Source organism: Helianthus annuus, chromosome 3 (assembly GCF_002127325.2).
Source record: "Helianthus annuus cultivar XRQ/B chromosome 3, HanXRQr2.0-SUNRISE, whole genome shotgun sequence".
NCBI lineage: Eukaryota > Viridiplantae > Streptophyta > Magnoliopsida > Asterales > Asteraceae > Helianthus > Helianthus annuus.
In genome coordinates, this window is record NC_035435.2 from 108,939,977 (window position 1) to 108,942,365 (window position 2,389).

Genomic DNA, 2,389 nt, shown 5'->3' on the forward strand with positions numbered 1-2,389 from the left:
AAGTAAAGTTTACAAGTACATAACTGTAACATACAACATCAACGACTAAGGGCTACATCACCCCAGTCCAAAATATCAAATCAATGTCAACAATATCCCATATACATAACAACAAAAGCCATGATCAATATGCAGTCTCCAAAAAGCTGTGCAGTCTGTGCAATCGCCGTCTTCTCAACAAAAGTCCACCCGTGCTGTACAAAATAGCCCTACGCTGATGGCGGTGGAGGAGGGGGAAAATGAGAATAGAACAAACGGCGCATGTGGAGCCAATCCTCCTCCATGGCTCGGTGAGAACGTAACAAATAAGCAATATGCTGCTCCTGAGTCCAAAAACGAGCAGCCGAATCAGGAGATAATGGTCGAGGGGGATGTGATATCGCAGGATGAGGAGGGCACTGGCATGGGGGTCGCTGTGCTCTCTCGAGGTCCTGTACGCGACGCGTAAGTGCCTCCTGCTGGATCATAAATGACCTGAGAATGTCCTCTACAGAAAAACCCATGTGAAAAGGATGATAAGGATCCGATGGTGGCATGATGGGTGGTGATGTCCAAAGAAAAGACTCACTAGCTGGAGTAAAAGGTGGCACAGTAAACGGTGAAATTGGGGGAACAGTAGTATGGTGAGGGATCTGCGGTGCAAACTGATCTCCTCCAGTCAGAAAAGGTGCATGGCCGAAAGGCTGACGAGAAGAGCCCTCTCCAGGACGTGGCGGAGGGATCTCCTGGAGAAATGTGATGGGCAGATCTGTGCGGTGAGCATCAGAAGTGAGGGTGGGAAACAAGGGTGCATCAAAAGGAGCTGAAGCAGGTGCTGGAACAGGTGTGACTGGTACCACAAAAGGTGGAAAATCATCATCGTCCTCTATCCATCCATTCCGGGTGTGCGCATACTGAGGGTCGACATGAGTCGCAAAGAGTGCATGGTCGGGCTCTAGAGGCACTGGGTCAGGAAAAGGAGCAACAACAACAGGATCAGCGGGTATATCAGCAATGTGAGGGGCATCAACTTGAGCATCAACAGCATGCTCATCCTCCAATAGTGGAGCAACAATAGGGTGATCATCGATAGGTATATCAGCAATCAAAGGATCAACAATGGGTATATCAGCATGAATAGGGTCATGCTCGAACACGGGATCTAGAACAACTACCGGGTCGGGGGCCACAGCAGGCTCCGGGTCGTCAAACTCCATCTCGAAATCTGCGGGGTCAGCAAATGCAGGGTCAACAGGATCAACTGGGTCCTCCATGGGCTGATCTAGGTGTATAAACTCAATGTCCTGGTCTGGATCGAACCCAGGTGGGAAGACGGGGTCAGAATCCTCATCAATGTCATGATCAATAGCAAAACTCGGGGCAGGGGCAGGTGCAGCAGATGACGCCCTATCCGGGTCTGAATCATGTGAGTAGTGTTGCGCGCCCTACGCGTGCGATGGTGCCGATGCCACAGACTCGAAAGAGTCTGGGATAGGTGAATGGGCAGGTGACTCCTCAGCAGGAGCATCTGCGAGAAGCAAGAGATCATCGACAGCTATCAGGGCCTCGCCCTCAACGTCGTCCTCCAGTGGCTCCTCGTCGAACAAATCGACGTCGTCGTCAACGACCACGTCTAGAGGCATATCAATAACAGGGTACATGGCAAGGGGTATGGGAGCAGGGATCACCACAAGCGGCAAATCCCCAGCGATGGGGCCATCAGCGGGCTCAACCACGGCATCGGGTAGTGCAAACGGCTGGAAATCGTCGTCGTCTGTACTGGTGGTGTCCGAAGTGTACACCTCTCGCTCTGATGACTCCCGGTCGTCTGATACAATGTGTATAGGGTCATTGGTGTCCGACCCTCCTGTGCCGGATGAATCCATAGTGTCTGTAACACAAACACAAATATGCACAAATAATCAATCATATGGTCAGATAAACACATTAGCCATCAATAAGCAATCAAATAGTCCTCCTAGTCCCACTAGCCTCCTAGCCTCCCAGACTGACTCCCTAGTCCCACTAGTCAATTCTCCCAGCCTCCCAGACTGACTCCCTAGTCCCATTAGCCAATTCTCCCAGCCTCCCACACTAACTCCCTAGTCCCACTAGACAACTTCCTCAGCCTCCCTGACCGAGCCTCAGCCTCCCAGACTGAGCCATAACTAATAAAAAAAATGTGCTCAACTTTTGTTTATAAAAACGTTTTGGATCTGGACTTAAGTGGTATGCAGTGTAAAAATGTTTTCGTGAGAGACCTAGTGATCATAGTCTAGACTCGAGAAGGAATCCTAGTTCGCTATGATCAGAGCTCTGATACCAAGCTGTCACACCCTGGCTTTGCGGAAGCGTGGGTTAATTTGGTGTGACTTCTAAATACCATAGCTTAATCACAACAAAGCTATAT

The 2,389-nt window shown here is 50.1% G+C and overlaps 1 protein-coding gene across 1 annotated transcript; it reads right to left on the reverse strand.

The window, feature by feature from the left end:
• Positions 1-209: 209 nt before the first annotated feature.
• Positions 210-1,253, reverse strand: LOC110931957 (RNA-binding protein 33-like). The gene has a single exon (XM_022175324.1). The coding sequence runs from the start codon at positions 1,251-1,253 to the stop codon at positions 210-212; it is 1,044 nt and encodes a 347-aa protein (XP_022031016.1).
• Between the last annotated feature and the right edge of the window lie 1,136 nt (positions 1,254-2,389).

Bases quoted from the DNA above. Each gene is read 5' to 3' on its own strand.
- LOC110931957 (XM_022175324.1), bottom strand. From the start codon at position 1,253: ATGGAGGACCCAGTTGATCCTGTTGACCCTGCATTTGCTGACCCCGCA.